This window comes from Mus caroli, unplaced genomic scaffold, assembly GCF_978045245.1.
Source record: "Mus caroli unplaced genomic scaffold, Mus_caroli_1 scaffold_3, whole genome shotgun sequence".
Taxonomy (NCBI): Eukaryota; Metazoa; Chordata; class Mammalia; order Rodentia; family Muridae; genus Mus; species Mus caroli.
Window position 1 is genome coordinate 96,286,595 of NW_028227258.1, and position 19,630 is coordinate 96,306,224.

Consider the following 19,630-nt stretch of genomic DNA (forward strand, 5'->3'; position numbering starts at 1 on the left):
CATGATGTGAGAAACCCCAGTAGGCACTGAGCCTCCCAAACCATGCTTTCCACACCATGATGGTCTGAAATCCTTGAAAGCAGAAGTTCAAGCACACCGTCCCTCACGTTTCTTCTGCTGTTTTTCTTGTTGGAATAGCAACTACAACAGAGGTCATTAGAGATATCTCTAATGAGTGTACTTCCCTGGGATGGTTGGTTGGTTGGTTGGTTGGTTGGTTGGTTGGTTGGTTGATTGGTTGGTTGGGTTTGTTTTGTTTGTTGAATGCAAACTCATCACCTCCCGTCTGAGACCAGTGAGAGAACATGACTTTCAGGACTGGTCAGTAGTATGCCTAAAAAACCAAAACAAAACAAACAAACAAACTCTTCCTGGGCTGGAGAGATGGCTCAGTGTTTAAGATCACTGACTGCTCTTCCAAAGGTCCTAAGTTCAATTCCCAGCAACCACATGCTGGCTCACAGCCATCTGGAATAAGATCTACTGCCCTCTTCCAGTGTGTCTGAAGACAGCTACAATGTACTCACATAAATAAAATAAATAAATCTTTAAAAAACAAACAAACAAACAAACAAAAAACCCCTCTTCCTTGGACCATGATATAGTTCGGGGATAAAGTATGTCTCTTGTTAACCCTTCCTTTCCCATAAAGGGAGGCCTCATTCAAGGCCCCATAGAGACAATTTCTCTACACAAAGCTTATGGTTCATGAATTTTAGCATCTACACACCTGTAAGCTCAAAGAGTACATGGATAGTCAGGCAAGTTCTTAACCTTCATCAATAATACTGGGTATGATTCTTTATAGGACACTATTCTTCTCAGATAGAGAGGCCATTCCTGGCTAGTGACTCAAGGTCAGCATCCCCAGGGGAACCGCAGGATCCATTTATAGGAAGAGTCTGTGTGGTCAGTTTTCCAAGTTGCCTTTATAAGAATAAAGTCAGTGTTTTCTTGGCTGTCACGGGACATCCTGGGTCTAGCTAGCAAGTAGAACAGAATTTATTAATGTGTGTGCATACATGTTATTAGCCCCAGGCATGGGCTTCTGGCCCCAGGCATGCAAAGATGAGTGACAGAGAGAGGCAAGTGAAAGTCTTCCCTCCTCACTATTCAGACCCAGAGGAACTGGTCATTTCCTGGGTTTCACACAACAGAGTAGAACATTCCTATTCTCGTGCCAAATCTTACAACACCGCATACATCATCCACCAGGCCAGTCGCCATGCCCACAATGCCCAGGGGTCATTTGGCATAATTACTTGAAGTCATTTACAAAACATGAAGAAGATTGAGCAAAGGAATAGAGAGACGACGCTTTAGAAGCAGTCTGCACAGAAGAACCTCTTTACCAGAACATCATTGTGGAGGAAAGAAGTCATAAACAAAAGGAATGGCAGTCATTTTCAAAGATTTCTAGAAATTAATGAAGTCTGGATTAACTAGAAAATTTTGCCAGAGGACTAATTTAAGTGTTAGTACACCACACACACACACACACATTGCCTTCTACTTAATATACAGGTCTTGAAATGTCAATAATTTTCAGATGACCCTGTTCTTAAGGTACCCTTGGCTTTGCAGAGAGGTTTCCACAAACTTTCAACTCTGTTGTGAGGCCACATTATGAACTGCTATGAGGGGGTGGAAAGAAAAACAACTAGTGTCCAGGAAAAACCAGAGTTCAAGGCTGGGATTCACTCCGGCTGCTTGCTTTGGACAGTTTTGTTCATGCTTCCCCTTCTTGTGCCCCACCTTAAACCCACCCCTCACTAAATACAGCCCAGGGCACTAGAGCCTAGGAATTTTCCTAGACACCTTAAACCTGCCCCTGATGCTTCTGCACGACTGGGTCCGTTCATTCCAGCACAAGCCACTCTAAGAGTATGACTGACTAGAGCCCTTCTGAGTCATTTGCTTGCTTATTTTACATTTTAAAAAAAATCAGGATTCAGGAATCGATAAAAAGGAATGGGTTTGTTTGCACTTTAGGTGAGAATTAAAGAGCAAAAGTTCTTAGTTTTCTCTACCTTTCCTATTGCAATTGTACAATTTATCGTAGGAAATGTGGAACAAAGGCCAGAAAATGCTTGTAAGTAGATTTAGCTGTGAGATGAGCTGTCAGAACTGCGAGAAATTTCCCTGAGGGGATCCCCTCCTGGAAACAGGGCTTCAAGCTATTCTCATTCTTAACATATATTATGGAGATTTTTTTTTTTTTGGATCTACATTACACTGTTAAGTGACCTCATATTCCTGAGAGGTTGCTTAAATTAGCCTGGGATAGCCAGGTGGAACAAGGTAAGGGTAGAAAAAAAGAGGGTTGAGTCATCTCTCCCTACTTCATATAAGCAGGGCAGAGATGCTAAATCAAAATTAAGCATCTCAGACTGTTGCAAGGCTCATTTACCAGGCAGGAGGATTATATCTTAAAGGCTGCTGAATATTTGGGTATCTGGTTGCAGGGTGCTAGCCCAGGCCCTCTGTCTATAGGGTGGGCAGAAATTCAAATGAGGAAGCAGGTACTTCCTTCTGCTTTCAGCAGTGGGTACCAGGAAGTTTGGCCATGGGGGAGAGGAAGCAGAAAGACCCTAAGTGAAGATGCTTAAGGCCCCGGCATTGGGCTTCTGGCTCTGGATCATGAGGGAATCTTGATAGCATCAAACTGAAGTTTTAGGACAAGGTATTCTGGGGGCAGTTAAGAGGTTAGCTCATGAGGGATGGGGAGACAAGCCAGGCAAGGAGGCCATTGGAGAATTCTTTCAGAGGCATGCCACAAGGGGAAGAGAGCCATGTCTGCTTCCTCTGTGCCTGCCATCTGCATTGTCTCTGTGACTGCTCTGCTCACAGCAGACATGGGACTCTCTGCCAGACATGAAGTCAACCCAATGAGGTGGCCCTGGAGACGGGACCCTGTATATGGAAATTGAAATTCTCCTGCCAGGGTACCACTTTGCTTTCATGTATTGGACAAACTTTGAAATATCTTGCTTTTCTATCATCATCATAATAAACTTAGCTTTATTAGGATTCACAGAGAAATACTCCGCTCTTGTTTCATGTATAAAGTCATGGTTGCTGTTGACAGTATTCAAGATGGTTCTGCTTTCTGGGCCTTCTATGGCTTCATCCACATCCCTCAGGGAATGGGGGAATTTATTTTCATGGTGCCTGCTTGTCTGCTTTTAAAAATCTTTTTTTCCTTTACTCTTTTTCTCCTCATTTCTTTTTCTCTCCTTCTATCCTTCCACCCCTCCCTTTCCTTTTTCCTTTTTTATATGAAGGGACAGGCGGATGACATAGTCTTGTGGGCTTGGGCTATGCAGTTGGAGTTAAAACACAAAATCGGCATGTTTAGAAACACCAGGTGTCACACTCCTTGTTGTTCCAGAAACAGGACCTGAAGGGCAAGGGCTGGGAAATAGAGTTTTCTAGAATGAGCAGGAAATGTGTGAGCATTTTCCATTTCCAAATGCCTCAGGTCAGGTATGTTGCCCTGACCCAGAGCGGTTGGCTGACACTTTTGCTGTATGCACCAGAGACCTCTCATGGTATCTCCTGAAGGACATGCAATCCCTCCCAAATACACAGGCAACATTTATAGAACTGCGGATGTATGACTTCTCAGGAACTAGCCATGTTCTTATCTTCCAAAGGACTTGAATGAGTGAATAATGAATGAATGAATGAATGAATGAATGAAGTTTAAATCTATACAGAGGATGATTTTAGTTATCTCAAAACTACCTGGTTTATCCCAGTTAGTAATTCTACCCATGGCTTCCTTTCCATATGTGTGTATTAGTCACTACATTCCACAGAATGTCATATTTTCTAGTAGGAATTATTTAATTCTTATATTCATAAAGGCATTACTAAGCACTGGGATTATGGTGGAAGTCATTTTGCTTTAATAATTATATCTTATCTTGACATTCTCTAGTAAAACTGGAGACTGAGAATAACTGAGAAACCCTTCCAGCTTACCATGAACCTTCCAGCTCTCTTGTCCCTACCATGAAGCATTTTTGAACAGAATTTCCCCAAACTGGAGGCTTTAGTAAAATCAACACGGGCCTCTTACTCACTGGCTGTCCTTCAACCGCAGCTCTGGTAGTTGCTGGAAGAATGCTTTTTGTGTAGCTCATCAAAGCTTGGTTTGGGCATCAGTGACATGGGAACTTTGTGGACTTCACATTTCAATAGCAGATTGTGCCTTATAAAGAACACAGACTTGGGTGCAGATGGTTTTATTGTAAAGTTTAGATTCCAACGTCAGGAGATTTACCATGAGTTTAATAACCCCAGGATTTTTGCCTCCTGATTTAGTATTCAATATGTTGCTGTCCATGTCCCTGTAATCTTAGCACTCAGAAGGCCTAGTCGGGAAAATTGTTTTAAACTGAGTCTAGCTAGACTACAGTATGAGACTGTCTCAACAAAGGTTTCTCTGGAAAGTGATTCTGATTTGACTAACATTTCTCTTTATCATTTCTTTCTCCCTCCCTCCTCTCCTCTCTCTGTGCAGGTGGTTCAGAAATGTGTTCCTTTCCTGATCAGAAGTTTGAAGAATTCAACCTATAATGACATCATCCTAAACATTCTCATAGAAATAGCAGGCCATGAGCCACTGGCCTTGAACAGTTTCCTCCCGATGCTGAAAGAGATTGCAGAGCAATTCCCCTACCTCACTGGACAGATGGCGAGGATCTTTGGTGCTGTTGGTCATGTGGATGAAGTAAGTTTGGCAACTCTCCTCCCCTCCCTCCCTCCCTCCCTCTCTCCCTCTTTCCCTCCCTCCCTCCCTCCCTCTTTCCCTCCCTCCCTCCCTCCAACCTCCCTCCCTCCTCTCTCCCTCCCTCTCTCCCTCCCTCCCTCCCTCCCTCCCTCCCTCCCTCCTTCCTTCCTTCCTTCCTTCCTTCCTTCCTTCCTTCCTTCCTTCCTCTTTTCCTTTTTGGCTTCCTTCTTACTTCCCTTCCTTCCTTGAGTCATTCTTTGCTTTCTGTCTCCTTGAATCCTTTAGAAACATCTCTAACCTCCAAAGTTGTCCAGGCATTTCTGAGAGTCCATGTCTCTTTTGAAACTTTTGTGTCACCATGACCCTCTGGATCAATGTAACATGGGTCTGTAGAAGGTTCCAGAATTAAGAATTCTATTGCTAGTGTGTCCCTTGATGTAGAAACAGGATTAAAATAGAAGAAAACATTTTGACATACTCAAGACCACTTTGTAATACCAACAGCTCTTAGCAGGGGCTCATCACATTCCCTGCTGTAGCTGTGCTTAGCCCAGGAGACTGAGCAGGTAGGTCTCAGAGATACCGTACATCCTGAGAGCCCAGAGACACCATGTCATAAAGTGCTCCAAGCACTCTGGGTGATGTTATTTGGGAGAGGGAAATGCATGTTTGTGGATGTTTAAAAGTTCTAGTGTAAATATTTGCATAAGGGAGTCTTGTAAGAGCAGTAGGACTCCATCAGACTTTGTAGGTATTAAACAATGAAGAGTGCATCTAGGAGACCAACTTCTAAAGGCTGGGCACATGAAAACACATAGGAATTGTGTATATCTGCTGACTTGACATTGGGATTCAGAATTTTAATTTATCTATTAAAAATAAGAGTAAATACAAAATGGAAGTTTTTAATTAGCTGACCTACACACAACTATCAATTAAATAAATATTAAATTGCCCAATATTTTAATGAATCCCATAGTTCATCTAATATAGTGCCTTGATTCTGTATTAGATAAAGTTTTCTAAAAATCAGAGAGGGCCTGAAGAGATGGCATGGGTACTAGGAACATTGGCTGCTCTTGAATACCCAGGTTAGATTCCACGAACCCATATGATAACTCACAAACCATCCATAACTCTGGGTCCATGGGTTCTGATACCTTCTGACAGAATCTGTTGACCTTGTAGTTCATTGAAAGGACCAGAAAATAGATAGATAGATAGATAGATAGATAGATAGATAGATAGATAGATAGATAGATAGATAGGAAGATACATACATACATACATACATACATACATAAAAACATACATGCATACATACATACATACATACATAGGCCTTAGATGTGTGAGAAATATTTTAAACTGTACCCTTTTGCACAAAGTAGTAATTATTTTGTCATAAATGCATTTATGGTTCACTTATGTGCAGTAATACATGCAGGAGGTGGCTAAGTTTCTCTTTAAAACATATTCAGTGAAAAACAAAACAAACAAAAAAATGCTATCCACATCACTGCCTGATCTAACACTAAATTAAGAAAGAGTGGGTGTGACATTGGTGTGATTCTGAGTATGCAAAGGAAGAAAGAGGTAGCTATGGAAAACCCAAGGTGTACGTTTTTCCTTCTGTATCCTTAAAGGTTCAGGTCCAAGATCCCAAGGATGCAAAAATCAATAGATATTCTTAGTTCCTATGTCAAGTGGCCAAATGTTGCCATAAAACCATAACACCTTTCCATATTGTTTAAACCATCTCTAGATAATATACAAATACCTATCACACTGAACATGCTCTATGTGTAATGGTATACTATATTGTTTAGAAAACTGACAAAAAACACCTTTGTATGTGTTCAGGGAAGATGGATTTTTTTCTCAAATATTGACTCACAGTTGGTTGAATACATGGATACCAAACCCACTAGTACAGAGGGCTGAAAGATCGTCATTTCTCATTCATTTGTGTCTTCTACTATCCATGAACAAAACCAGCATATGGTTTCCATCTCATGAAATAGAATACCATCTCCACCCATCAAGCCAGAATCTCAACCAACATGAAAGGGAAGGAAAATAGAAATTCTCTTCCAGACAATCCAACGTCATCTTGTTTCTGTTTTTAACATGTCATTAACTAAATAGAATAAATCTGATCATGGTAGGTAGTACCTACACACTGAAGAGGCTCTTATCTGTCGTCCTGATCCCAATGGTAATCTCAGATAATCAAGATAAACAGGAGTCATGAAAGATCAGCCATAGTTTCTGTGTAACTAGTCAGGTTGTCTTGTTTCTGTGAATCTGTTTTCTTTTTCTCCTAAAAGAAATAGCTTTACTTAGGGTCACCTCCTTTCTAGCTCTGATTTCTTTTATTTCATTGCTGCATTTCATTTAGGACCAGCCTAACAGGGTTTTCTACAAATGCCAAACAGCCTCTCCTCAAAAATAATGTTCCTTCCTATGTATTCCTATTATTGAAAATAATACCATTCCAAAGTCCTTGATTAGCTTTAAAGTTGAAATTTTAACAAATTCTCCAGCTCCTGTGTCTCAGGAATAAGGTCTGAGCTATTGTTGAGTTTGAATGTATTTGGTCTTCTCCATAAAGATAAGCTTGTACTGCCACACTGTCTAAGGCTAGCACTGATCAGCTGGAGGCATCTGCCTGTGCATTTTCATCCAGGCTCTTTCAAAAAAGAAACAGAGAGTTTCACTAAAACACATGGAGAATCAGCATGAAGACAGACATCCAATAGAGCATCCTGGGCACCTATGAGAAAATAATATAAAGGGAGAAGCAAAAATCTTTGCTCCACTGCTCCTTGTGTAGAGGACTCGGGACACAGGAAACTGGTGGGGCAAGTGACTACATAAGACATGGGATGATTGTGGGTGTTCAGTAAAGACAGTCATGTGACCTTTGTAAGCCCTACCCCCATGAGACTCTTGTTGAGCCTATATTTGATCTTATTTAAAACTAACTTAATTAGAATTTTTCCCTTTGACACCCAAGTAAACATTTCCATTGTATTCAGACTTCAGTTTATCAGCTTATAATCCAAAACATTATAGAAACACAGAAATGTCAAACCAAATTCGGGATCTTATTCCAAATTCTGAGATGTATAAACTGGAGCTGAGTGGAGAGAGCCTCCTGTTAGGTCCCTGTTTACTGTCTAAATTCTAGCAGTAGCCTCCAGACAGTATGTAGTCATCACCTGAGATGGCCATTGGGTAGAGTCAAATGTTATTAATTGACTCATGTCTAAACTTCTGTGTCTGTGTGAATCCAGGCATAAGATCTGTACATGGCTGCTAAGAACCAGACTGGATGTGATTGTCTGTTAAATCAGGGTCCATCTAGTTGGGCAAACTGTTTCAACAGCTTGACAGCAGCACCACAATTTTCCTATCTGTATTGACCAGCAGAAGAAAGTTGTGTGCATACAACCAAATACAAAAATTCTATAAACCCAGTTTCCTTGGTCTTGAAAATTTAACTTGGAAATCTTTTCTGGCCAAATTAAAATGGAGCATGCTAAGTTGCTGTGTTGTGCTTGGGTCATTGTGGGAGACCATCTCCAAGCTTGGACTTGCATCTGAATCATACTTATTGCATGGAGAGTTCAAGTGGAAGGTACCAGGGCAGAGAAACATGCTCCGTGGGCAGCCCTACTCCACCCAGTAAAGAGCCTATCAGTTTTCCATCATTTGAGGATTTACTTTCCTCCTTTGGGATATTCAGTTAAAGTAAATAAACACATAAAAATAGTTATTTAATAAACTCATCCTAACCATAGCAAAAAAATATAAGGGTCCTTTTTCCCCTTCCTTAAGAAGATTGAGGTTAGCCGGGCAGTGGTGGTGCACGCCTTTAATCCCAGCACTTGGGAGGCAGAGGCAAGCAGATTTCTGAGTTCAAGGCCAGCCTGGTCTACAGAGTAAGTTCCAGAACAGCTAGGGCTACACAGAGAAACCCTGTCTCAAAAAACAAACGAACAAAAAAACCCAAAAACAACAACAACAAAAAAAAAGATTGAGGTGGAGCACCCCATAACAGCAGAAATAACTTCTCAGGACCCACCCCTAAGCATACAATGGGGCAGTTTGTCTAAGTACTTGGCCTGTAGCAAGTGCTTGCTGAGTTTCAACAGACAACAAGGCAGCAGCATCTGCAACATAATAACCCTGCCTATGGTGGAGAAGGCCAGTGGGGAGGGCTTCTTCCAACTCCACTGCATCTCTCCTGGGGCTACCTCTTCTATTCCCAAAGATAACATGGCCCCACTTCTCTTCCCTAGATTCATCTACTATTATAGGAAACTACCAAAATATTTGTCTTCAGCCCACCCCAGCCTCTGCTTCTAACTTTCTCTTGTCTCTTGACTCTTGCTGTAGACTTCAATACTTCCCTCAATACAGCTTGTTTCAGCATACATCATGGTCTTTACAATCTGTTCTGACTGGATAGTCTTACCCGCCTCTCCTACTTAACTTTCCTACCCTAGATCAAATGTTGTCCCTTATGTGAATTCTTGAAAGCTTCCTTAGGAAAGTGAGTCCCCATACTTTATACTCCCACAACACTAGAGATACACTTTATATATCCTTGCTGAGCCAGGTCTGTTTCTCCTCCAGGGTCTGAGAGTCCAGAGAATATGAGTCATCTCGTATCCACCTGTTGTAGTTTCTTCTGTGGCTGTGATAAAACACTCTGACCAAAAAGCAGCTTGGGGAGTAAGTCTTACTCTTCTAGGTCACAATTCATCATTAAGGAAAGTCAGGGAAGGGGTTCCAGGCAGACACTTATAAACAAGAATCAAGCAACAGCACTGTTCGCTAACTCACTTTCTGGATGGCTTTCTGGTTTATGGGCTCATGCTTAGCTAGTTTCTTATACAATCAAGCCCAACTCTCTAAGGAGAGCCCACAGTGGACTAGGCCCTCCTGCATCAATTAATAATCAAGACAACTCTAACCTGATAAAGACATTCATCAGGGCACTTTTTAGAGAAGATTCTTGGCTCTGTCAAGTTCTTGGCTTGACAGTGAATGCTAATTAGAACATCACCTGAATTCACTTGTGAACAAAAGAATGAATGCGTACCCAGGAGTACTATTAAATAATGATTTGAATGCTGGATTCTTATTTGAACTTTTGTTTGAAAACATCATCCTCTAATTCATATATGGGATATAGTTATAACAAGAGAGGGAAATAATCAAATCACACTGTTACATATATATATATATATATATATATATATGTATATATACATATATATATATGAGAGAGAGAGAGAGAGAGAGAGAGAGAATCAATGAAAAATAAGGTGAGGCCTGGGGCTAATAGTACAATGCTATCAGGTAAATAGCATTGTCCTAGGTTCATTCTCTATTATTATAGTTATTATTATAGTAATTCAATAAATGGAGGAATCATTTAAAAATGGAGGGTGATATGATATTAACATGGAGGATGGAAAAATTTATAACTTATGCAATTTATCCCTGGTATCTAACAAGTGAAAAGTGACAAAGTGAGGACACGGACCAATATCCAGAAAGCATGTGTTAAAGACATGGCCATCTATGATACCAAAGGACCCTGCCTCCTTGATCGGTAACCTACATGAAAGACAATTCTGAATGGAATATGAAAATGAGTGACTAAGATCCCCAGACTGAAAATTCTCAGGAGTATAGCTGCAAGGGATCCATTCATCTCTGTAGACAGTGTGATGGTCACCAGCAAGGATGTCTCACGAATGAACTTGCATACGTACTCTGCAGCCATTTGCACTGTATCAGGTGTGGACTGTGAGATCCGATGCCCACTTACCTCAATTTCAATCCTAACTCAGTCACTTACCGGCTATTTGGCCTTGGCTAAGTTCATACCACTTTTCTTGACTCCCTTTCCTCATTTTCAAACTGTGAATTGGTGACATTAGTCAGGTCATACGATTGTTGTGAGAGTTTAATGAAGTAAACTGCAAATCAGTGTCTAGAAAATAATAAACAACCAACAGATGACAGTACTTTCTGACCCTCTTGTTGTCTGATCCTTTTTCATTAGGGATGAAAGCAGTCATGTAAATGGCTGGTTTTGTCATAGGTGCTATAAGGCTGAATGGATGGGTATATGTGGGAGAAGTCAACCTATGAGTGAAGAGTTAGAACAAATCACCAGAGACAGCAGGCATCATTACAGATGGAGGGCAGAGCTGATTACCACCCTTTTTAAACAAGCAACCACTCTATGCAATGTCTGCTGTATATTAATATTTATAATGCTACACATTATTCCTGGAGAAAATAAGAGTAACAAAAAGGGAAAATTTCATGGGTTTCACCTTTAGTTCTTGGGACACTGGAAATGCACTGCATTCTACAAATGGCAAGTGATTTCAGCTCCCCACAGACAATACCGTAATTCACTGTACTCATAGCAAATATTAGCTCTAAAGTCTCATTAGTAAGATCTAAAGGGAGCTAAACTGAATCCAAAGTGGGGTCATAGTCTTGTCCAAGGAGAATAAAAATTGAATGTTGTTTCAATTTCCATGTTTTGGGGGGTTTTGCTTATTTCATAAGCCTTGGCCATGCAAAGGGTCTCAGTACATTTTTAAGGGTATCATAGTTATCACACCTCTTCTCCTTAACATTAATAAACATGAAAAAGACTCCTTCAGGAACTGATTTTTTTTTTCTTGAGAAGGCAACTTGAGTTTTGAAGTCAAAAGAATCTGGGTTCTCTTCACCTATCTTAGTCTCATGTCGATGGACTAAAGCTGCTTTTCTTTGCCAGGCACATCCTCATTAAGCTTGGTCTTAGAACGCTGATCCAGCATTGCCACATGCTCTGCCACTGTATTTTGAGTCCATTTCAGAGCTAGAAGGCAGCTGACCTTTGCATAAAAACAGAGATGAAGTGTTCTCATAGCTAAAGGAAGGATGCTATAAGCACTTGTTTTTCCTTACCTGCCAACCACGAGGCTGCACCTGTGAAGGGTCAAGTGGCCTGCCCCAAAGTTCAGTCATAACCGTCATGGGCGGTAAGCCCTGTGCCCTCTGTCTTGTTTTTCTAACTGGCTAGAATATCCTGGCCAAGCACCAGGATATGCTTATTACATCCTCTCTGGGCTCAGAGTCATGGATCCTTTTCAAATAGAGAAATGACACACATTTTGCCCGGGTTGCATTTCTGCGACATCCGGAAGCCCTACCAAAAGAGTTTCAGGAGGGAAAGGAAAAGAATAACAAAGGCAACTGAAAGCCAGATTACTATCCTCTTCCTGGCTGGTCTAAAACATCCTGCAGAGTGGAGGTGGTAGTCAGTGTACACCGTCAGTATGCAAATCAAGACTGAAGAATATGAGAACTGTAATAGTCAAACTAGAGGAATGGTTTCTGCTATGACCAGAAACCTCAGCTTCCCCAGGGATAGTGAACCTGGCTAAGAAGAAGTAGGGTTTGTTTGATTTAGAAGTAAATTGTTGGTTGGTGCCAGCTGCCAGTGATCTAAATCTATAAAACCATCATCAGTTGGTTAAGAAGATACCTGTTTTTCTGAAATAGAAATACTTTTCTTCCTTCCTTTTCATTTTTGCTGTGAATTGGACCTAACTCTGTGTGTATTAGGTGTTAAGTCAGGGTTCTCTAGAGAAATATATATATTATATATATATATATATATATATATATATTATATATAATTTATTGGAGTAGCTTACAGTCCACAAGGCTATGCATCTCAGATGGTCTTTGGTATAAACTGGAGTTCCAAAGAAGTAGGCTCTAATGTTAGTGAAAGACTGAAGCTTCCAGCAAGAGTGTGAGCAAGCAGGCAAAGAAGCAAGCACCTCCTTCTACCATGTCCTTGGTATCGGCTCCCACCAGAAGGTATGGCTCAGATTTAGGGTGCATCTATTCACCTGGAAAGATTTAGATTTAGTGTGTTTATTTCCACTTCAAATAAATGAATCAAGAAAAATCCCTCACAGGTGTGCCTAGCCACTTGGATTTTAGTTAATTCCAGATGCAGTCAAGTTGAAAACCAAGAATACACATCACCATTGGTAAACAGTCAACAACACTCCAGTCTCTGAGCATATGTATTATAATTATATTATGAAAAGAACTCATACTATTAATAATAGTAAGAGTAAACGCCTAACAAAGTGTAATATATATCTTTCATATAAAGGTGCTAATATTCCTTGCTCCCTGATTTAAGCACCAGTCCTACTAAATGTGATAAAAAAAAAAAAAACATCAAGAAGAAACTGGTGGTCCCTGCCCTAGAGAAGTCCATAGGGAATAGGACAAGAGAGATGTAAACAGAAATCTGAAATTTAACTTTATACTTTCTGTTATGAAGTTTGAACTGGTCAAGAAAAGAAAGAAGTAACCCTACATAGGAGGCTTGAGACAGTGTTATTAATTTGGCTGGTAAGATGACAAAATTATGGAAGAAGAAGGAAATATCCACAGGAAACACACGGTGTACCATAGTACTTGCTTCTCCAAGACGCTTTTGCATACAGCCTTTTGGATTCTCAAAAAGATATGAGGGCACCTGGAAACAGATGCATTCTGCTGCAAATCTATGGCTATATAGTGTTGAATTGACATTACGTTTCATCCTTTCTTGTTTTTCAGAACATTTAAGTTGATTATATTTTGCTGTGTGTTGAAGAATTGGTACTGGTTCACCTGGTCTGAACTAAAGCCCTGTAAGGAAAGACATGAAAACATGAAATGTTTTCATACTGTATAGTTCATCCTTATATGGTCCAGCATGATTGTATACACATAAGAAATCACAGTCACAGTGGGGAAAGTCTCACATCTTCACACTGGTTTGTTTTTTTTGTTAAAAAAAAAAATAGGCAAATGACGAGACGGTTACCTTTAAGAAAGCTGACATGAATGGAAAGTCAGTATTTTCCAGAACAGTGAATCAACAAATTGAATTGGACTGAGGAGATTTTCCCATTTTCAGTGTGCCATGGATCCCACAGGTTAAATAACTAACAGTTCATTCACACAAGTGAAAGGAGCAATTCTCAGTCTCCCATCACTGCAATGTATGTCCACTCTGATCAACTTGAAAGGTTTAGAATCACTATGGAAACAAATGCCTGGGCGTTTCTGGGAGGTCTAGTTTAGATTAGTTTAGGTGGGGAAGACCTACTCTAAGTGTAGTGGGTATATTTCCAGAGACTAGGGTCTCAGGCTGAATTAAAAACAGAAAGCAGAGACCAGCTGCCTCCTGCCTTCATGTCTTTCCTGCTGGGAGGGAACATAGTCCCAGCACTGTAAGCCCAAATAAGCTCTTCTTTAAGTGGTGCTTAATTTTTTCCTGTAAATTTCCTTACTGCTATAACAGAATACCACAGGCTGGTTAATCGATAATTAAGAGAAACTCTTGACTCACGGTTCAAGAGCTGGGAAGCCCAAGATCAAGGAAGAGCAAATAATTACTCACTACGACATTCTTTTTGTTTGACCTTTCCAAACACGGGGTCAAAAAGACAAATGGATTCCAAATATGTCCTTTTGTAAGGAACCTTTCCCAAATAAGAGCATCGCTGTTCCATTGATAAGAGCAGATCCTAACCTCACAGATTCATCGTATCTTAAAGGTCTTATGCCTTCAAACTTAAAAAACTATTAAGCCATTAGAGTGGCGATTAAATTTCAACATGCTGTTAGGAGATAAACATTTAGAACACAGGTACCACCAACTCCTTCATGATTGGGAAAGACAGATTATCTGAAGGGGTGGAGGGGGAAGGGGGCAAGCAGTAACCGTACAGATGTTTCCTGAAGGCAATGGTTTACCTTGTCTCCGTCATAGGAAGTGAGAATGAGCACAGAGCTGAGAAGCATGGATTTTAGTATCCTGTACAGTGAGTGCAGTGGAAGGCTGGGTACCATGAGGTGACTCTGCTCTTTGGAGAGATGATGAGGTCAAACATTGCATCCATTCCAGATGTCAGTTCCATGATTTTGCTGTTCCTGAACAGCTTTACTCAATGGCCAACACTTAGATACATGGAAAGCAATCTAGAAAGAGAAATTTGGAAATTTGCTTCAGAAAAGAGCTCTTCAAATGTTTTTCTCTCCGGGGATCGTAGCTACCTTCACAGCTCCATCCTCTTAGCTGCAAGTTGCTTTCATCTATCCATCCATTTCTTCATTCCCTGCTAACTCAGTTAAGGCCTCTCACAGTGAAAACACAGTTGCTATGGGACAAAATTAATAAACTGCAGCAGACAAAGCTGAATGGATAATAGGCAAGATTCCAAGGTAAACATCTGAAAACAATGTGGCTTCTTTACCTCATTCTTCTGAGTAGTGAAATGTATTCACCCAAATCTACCTTGTGCTTGGGAAGTCATATCCCAACTTCCACTGGTAAGATAGTCTGGCTATTTGTTTTGAAATGAGTACAAAGAAAAAATGGGTATCATATATCTAATTATATAATGAGCAGAACTCATGCTGTGATGAGTGAATTGTGGCGAGTTCCATCGTAACTGATATAGTTTGCTAAGTTAAATTTTTACTATGTTGTTGCTTTCATTGATGAACAACAAAAAAAAAATGCATATTTCTTTGACCTAAGAAAAAACAAGTACAATCTGCCTCTCTCTGTGTCTCTCTGTCTCTGTCTCTGTCTCTGTCTCTGTCTCTGTCTCTGTCTCTCTCTCTCTCTCTCTCTCTCTGTCTTTCTCTCTCCCTTCCTCTTTCTCTCTCAGTCTGTCTCTCTCTACCTCTCTGCCTCTCTGCCTCTCTCCCTCTTTCTGTCTCTGCCTCTGTCTCTTTCTGTTCCTGTCTCTGTCTCTCTGTCTCTCTCTGCCCTACCTCTTTCCTTCCCTTCCTTCCTCCCTCCCTCCCTCTTTCCCTCCTCCCTCTCTTTCTTCTTTTTTCTTTTTGGACCTACAACAGCATCTTTCCCCAAAATGGTCCCCATTAATTATGCACTTTCCCTCACTCTTGTTTTGGCCCTCATTCAGCCAGTAAATCCTTGTATGAGTAAGGATGGTGTGTGGCTTTGAGATTACCAGAAGTTTTTCAGTGCGGTGTCCCCAGTGGTCTTTCAAAAAAAATGTTTAATTAGAGCAAAAGAAATAGTGGACCCATTGTTCAGGATAGCCAATGAGAGGTCATTTACATGAGAGGGACCCTGAGCTGTGTGTGGGAGAGGAAACTCTAGCCTAGTGGCATACATTCCGGGTCCACACAAAAGCTCTATCTTTCAGAGGCTACATTCCCAAGCCCCCAGTTTTTAGAGAGTAAAACTGAACTATAGAACCCTTAAATCTGTTATCAATCAGAACACTATGTTTGAAGCTCAAATTAGATGGCCTTCTCTAAGGTTTAGGATCTGTAAGCGTTTGGAGGGACCAAAGTAATGAAAAGATGCCTGTGAGTAAACTCCCACCCCGAACAAGAAGGGGTTGGGGGTTGTGAGACAGAAACGTGGCCATATTGAGTTCTATTTCAGAGAAAATAATTATAAATTGGAAAAGGTTATTAGATGAAAGACCATGTCTTGTTCCCCTTTAAAATCAATCAAAAATGAAGACTTAATTTGCACAGTATACTATTCTTTCAAAGCCCCCAGGTAGTTAAGCTACCTTTCGATCTCTGGTTAGTATTTTAAATCCTAAATCGTTTTTGTTCAAACAAGTTTTTGAGAAAGACTTAGAAAGTTCTGGCCTTAAATATGTTAAGCCATACTTGCTTTAAAAATAAAAAACTTCGTTGATTTTCTTTTTCTTCGAGGGGGGAATTCTGCTTAGTATTCTATGCCAAATGTAGAGTTGAACTCAGTCCAATTTATCCTTCATTTTTGCCATCTGACAAAATTTGAGGTTCATACAAAACAAAGGATACATCTGTTTTCATCAGCTGTTTTTTTAACTTTTATTACTGAAATTTATTTTTAAAATTGTTTTGTCCAGACGGCTTTTTTTTTTTTTTTTTTTTTTGCCTAGGCATGATTTATTACTCTGCATGTTCCTAAAAATCATACAAACTAAAATAGCAAAGGTAGAAAGGTCTCCTTTACATGGATTGTGTTATGTTTGAAACTGTTAAAATGCTTGTAAATCCTAATGTAGTACTTATTTATCAATGAGAAGAAAACAATTTAATTACCCCAAGAGAATATACAAGGAAATAAGACACGAGCAAGGAGTAAAAGAGAAGACACCTTTAAAATCATAAAATGATGTTTTGTGCTGATGATTGAACTCAGAGTTAAGGGAACTTGCCACCAACTCTGAGGAACCCAGGACTCAGGTGATGGAAGGAGAGAACCAACACACACTGTCATTTGTACCTCCACACAGAAGATATGGCGTGCACACACCCATAATAAGAATTTAATTTATTTGTCTCCAATTCAGAGGTGCCAAGAGAGAGATTTAAGATTTATGTTCATTCTCTATACTATCCAGGGAGGACAATGTTGGGAGTGGGATATGGGATAATTGCTTCCTCAATATTCTCTTTAAAAATGATTGTGCCCTAGTTTTTGAATATATTAACCTTTAGGATCTACTTTCTTTGCCAGTACTGTGCATATATTTTACTGATTGCATGTGTATGTATGAATATGTGACGTGTATTAATGTGGTGAATGGATGTGTGGAATGTGACGTGTATTAATGTGGTGAATGGATTGCATGTGTGCATAGGTGTAGGTGCAGAAGTACATGCAGGCCAAAAATGACCTCTTACCAGCTACCTGGTTATTCTCAATCCTGGTCAAACTGACACAGAAAATTGACCATGACATTCCCTAAAGGAAAGTGCCTTTTTCTAATCAACATTGAGTTGGTGAATCTGGAGGAAGAACAACTTTAAGTAAATGGCCACAATGGCCAGTAAGATGGCCTCTCTGGACAAGCTGACAATCTGAAGTCAGTTTCCAGGACCAATGGTGGAAAAAAGAGGATTGACTCCTGAAAATTATCTTCTGACCTCCACACATACATTGTAACACATACATGCCCCACACATCTCCAAATGTAAGACAGAGTTCCGTATCTTCAATGGATTATATCTCACAACCATTGTACGGAGCCATATCAAAATCTTTTAGAAAGAGTTGGATAAAATTTCTCCTTCGACTCACTCATAATTCCACTCCTCATCTAGGCATGGATTCTTTCATAGTCCTCTTTAGGTTGCTAACAAAATATCTGAGGCTTAGCTCCTGGCCCTGTGTGTAGGGAAGGCATCAGAATATGGGGGGGTGACATCACAGGCCTCTGCACAAAGCAATGATGCATACACAGGAATAGTGGTGTCTTTCAGAGCCATGATGGCTTTCTCATCTCAGAAGAGCATAACTAAGAGTCCCAAACAAACCAGCAGTCACCAGAACAACCACAGGCCAGTGGCTTCTGTGTCCTTTGAGTCAAAATTTTAAATAATTAATTTCATGAACAATGAGAAAGTGAGTTGAGAAAACTTTTTGTGCCAGAAGTAAGGTCTGGTTTCTTGTTATCTCTCTTCCCCTGAATGAACATCCCTGCCTAGAAACAATATGTATGAACATGGCCAAATTGAGGGGCACCTGGACACTTTGTGGATGGATCAATTGGACTGCAGCTCATCCCTCCAAGCCATCTCTATTTCTGCTATAAGTCTTTTAAAAGCATCTGAGCTACGCATTTGATGGTACCCTACTTCCGTGTACCACCAGATACTCTACCTTCCTTCTTTTCCCCTAAGCACCATTTATAATCCTATGATAATACACATACGATGACCTTGCCTTATTACAGCCCATTCTTTGTTTAATTATCAGTCCACCCTATGCTGGTGAGACCCAATTGACTCTCAAGATGGGTGTTAGTCCCTTCTGAGGGCAGTGCTTCCACAACCAACCTCTCAAAGGCTCCACCATCTCTAAATATTATTCTTTGGAAGACTGAGTCCCACCCAGTATGTGAACCCTTGTAGAACAAACCATAGCTAAACTCAAAGTGTTCTCAAACTTTATGTTCCAATACAAATAAATCCTTTCTATTTGAAAACTTTATTCAAAACATGCAAGCACGGGCTGGGTATCTGTCCAGGAAGCAGGTGTTATATACTAAATCAGAGGTCACCAGCAGTCTCACCTTGGGCATCCTTACCCCAGCCAGGCTCCTCTTCCTCCCTTGGTTGTTTTTCCCCTTCTTGCTTGAGGTGATATCCTCTGCTGGTGTAACTTAAGATGTTCTGCCCAGAAAGTGCAGACCAAATATTGTTCTGCCTTTAATTAATCAACTTTTATTCAAGTGTTTAAGTAGAACGTGGGCATGGCTGAGGTCAGGCAGCTGCAGATCTTTTTGGTGTCCTTATGTGGTTGTGACAGTAAAAACAGCAGATTAGTCTGGCCAAATAAAGGACCAATCATTTGAAATGGCAGTTCCACAGTTTCAGAGTTTCTACAGACAGTTCAAGAAAATTTCTGGTGTAATGTTTCAGTTTACTTTGTCAAAACTGGTTAATTGGTTAGCAAATTGCTATCACAACTCTCTAAAGTAATGGCCTCCGCTTTCTGAAGAAGAGTGGCATAAGGATCAAGGATATTTATTCAATGGAAATTGCACTTCTATTTCTGCAATTTTAAAATTATTTAGATAAACAGGAACTAGTGAGCAGTGCTCAGATCTGTCCATAAACCAACAGTGACTGTGGCGAACACTGACTGGAGTGCATTAGATGTGAAATTGATAACAAAACAGAAAAATAAAAATAACACTATTCAGGAATCTTTTTTTTAAATTTTTTTAATTTTTATTACATATTTTCCTCAGTTACATTTCCAATGCTATCCCAAAAGTCCCCCATAGCGCCCCCCACATCCCTACC

General features: G+C 40.3%; 1 protein-coding gene across 4 annotated transcripts in view; it reads left to right on the forward strand.

The window, feature by feature from the left end:
* Positions 1 to 19,630, forward strand: part of Veph1 (ventricular zone expressed PH domain containing 1) — a 255,558-nt gene that overhangs the window by 66,054 nt on the left and 169,874 nt on the right. For all 4 annotated transcript variants that reach the window (XM_021158191.3, XM_021158192.3, XM_029474775.2 and 1 more), the window contains exon 6: positions 4,529 to 4,738. In XM_021158191.3, coding sequence (XP_021013850.1) covers positions 4,529 to 4,738 — 210 coding nt within the window. The remainder of the gene's footprint in view (positions 1 to 4,528; positions 4,739 to 19,630) is intronic.